Raw genomic sequence first — 2037 nt, 5'->3', positions numbered from 1 at the left:
CTCTCTAGTCCTTGAAAGGAGTAATGACTTTAATACTTCTAACTAACTATCTATGATGATTAACTTTATTTATTGAAATATCTGTCTAAAAAAGCAAAGCAAAAACTCACACGCCGAACTTGCAATCGACGCTTCTAGTCCATTCTTCTTCTCTACATATACTTATTGTGTGCCCAGTTTCCAAATCGAATTGTTAATTAATGCAGTTTCCACTTTGACAGTGACCGTTCATCAACATCCCGGCCTCCCCTGAAACACTGTTTCAGAATTTGGTAATAGGGCGATCTTGACAATTGGACGGGTGGTTTCTCCAGTTGGAGTCCTAACCATTCCATCCTTCCCTGGATACGTTTCGATGACTCTTCCGAGAGGCCATGCTGCTGGCGGGGTGTGAGAATACTTAAGGAGCACGATGTCATCGTTGGCCATGTTGACCGATTTTTTCATCCACTTTGGCCGATGCTGGAGTGATGTAAGATATTCCATGTGCCATTGTTTCCAGAAGCCTTGCAGCACAGCTTGAGTTTGTTGCCAATAATCCAAACGGTTGATTGGTACATTTGATAGATCGCCTTCTGGTACTGTCGTGTAGGGACGACCAATGAGGAAGTGTGCTGGCGACAGATAGTTGACCTCAGTGTCCGAAGTTGAGAATAGTGGACGTGAGTTGACCACAGCTTCTATTTTGGCGAGAAGTGAGTGCATTTTCTCAAGAGTGAGTACATTCTTGCCAATTACTCTATGAAGATGCAATTTGACAGAGCGCACAGCTGATTCCCATTTGCCACCCCAGTGTGGTGCATGGGGTGGAATTAAATTCCAGTTAATTCCTTCGTCTGCCAGGGCCTTCAGTACAGTGTTGTTGTGTTCGTCTGGCTTCAGAAGAGTTTGCATTTCGTTTAATACCCTTTTTGCCCCGACCAAGTTTCTCCCGTTGTCGCTATACATTTGCGAGCATTTTCCGCGGGGAGAGATGAATCGTCTGAGTGCCGCCAAGAATGTGTCGGTTGTAAGATCTGTAGCCAATTCCAAATGCAAGGCAGAAGTGGCTAGGCATACAAATAGGCAGATGTAACCCTTTTCCTTGCGTGGATTTCGCCCCTTGTGGACCTTGAGGGTGATTGGCCCGGCGTAGTCGCAGCCAGTGTTTGCAAACGAAACGGATGCCTGCCGAACCCGGACAGCCGGCAGATCTGACATGAATTGGTGTTGGCGTTGTCTAAAGCATTTTAGACAGTCATGCGTGATCTTTCGAATGAGGTTGCGTGCGCCAAACACCCAGTTGCGTTGGCGTGCGATCACGAATAACGTCGATACTCCAGGATGTAAGTGAATCCGGTGCTTGTGTTCCAGAATGAGTTTCGTTATGCGATGAGATTTGGGCATAATTATTGGATGCTGCACATCCGCTGGCAGTTCTGAATTACCTAAGCGGCCACCCACTCGCAGGAGTCATTGTTTGTCGATTTGCGGTGAGAGGGTGCGCAATTTTGATTTGTTTCCCAAATCTTGCTGGTTGAGGAGTCGCTTGTTGTATGTTCTCATTGTCGTGAAAGCGGAACCTTTTACTTCAGCCTGGACTTGTTCATCTGAAATGAATCTTGAATGAGGAGTGCTAGGTGTTTTAGCCCATTCAGCTTCGGTTGAGTATAGCCAGTGTGGGCCCTTCCACCATAGGTTGTGGTTTACTAAGTCAGCAGCTAGCATGCCCTTTGAAGCGCTGTCAGCAGGGTTGTCATCTGATTTGACATGTTGCCAGTGATCTCGTGGAATGATGCTGAGGATTTCGGCAGGGTTCAATTGGCGCATGTGGCCTAGAGAATGATACTCTTGCATGAATTGTACATACCGTGAGTGCAGATCTGTGTCTCTATGTAGACGGCGCTCCACAGAAGCAAAGCGTTGGGTTGCTCCCTGCAGAGTGTCAGTGAATTGTGGATCTGCATCCTTGAATGGAAGCTCTACGGTGTATCTTCCCTTGGAGTCGCGTGAGTGCGTGGTTTGAAAATGCTCTTAACATTTCAGGATCATGGTGAG

General features: G+C 46.8%; 1 protein-coding gene across 1 annotated transcript; it reads right to left on the bottom strand.

Annotated features, from left to right (window-relative positions):
- Positions 1–231: 231 nt before the first annotated feature.
- Positions 232–1386, bottom strand: LOC123258159. Its single transcript, XM_044718036.1, has one exon. The coding sequence runs from the start codon at positions 1384–1386 to the stop codon at positions 232–234; it is 1155 nt and encodes a 384-aa protein (XP_044573971.1).
- Positions 1387–2037: the final 651 nt, after the last annotated feature.

The sequence above is a fragment of the Drosophila ananassae genome, assembly GCF_017639315.1.
Source record: "Drosophila ananassae strain 14024-0371.13 chromosome Y unlocalized genomic scaffold, ASM1763931v2 tig00000089, whole genome shotgun sequence".
NCBI classification, from domain to species: domain Eukaryota; kingdom Metazoa; phylum Arthropoda; class Insecta; order Diptera; family Drosophilidae; genus Drosophila; species Drosophila ananassae.
Note: the sequence above shows the minus strand (reverse complement) of the source record. Positions and strands in the feature narration are given on the sequence as shown.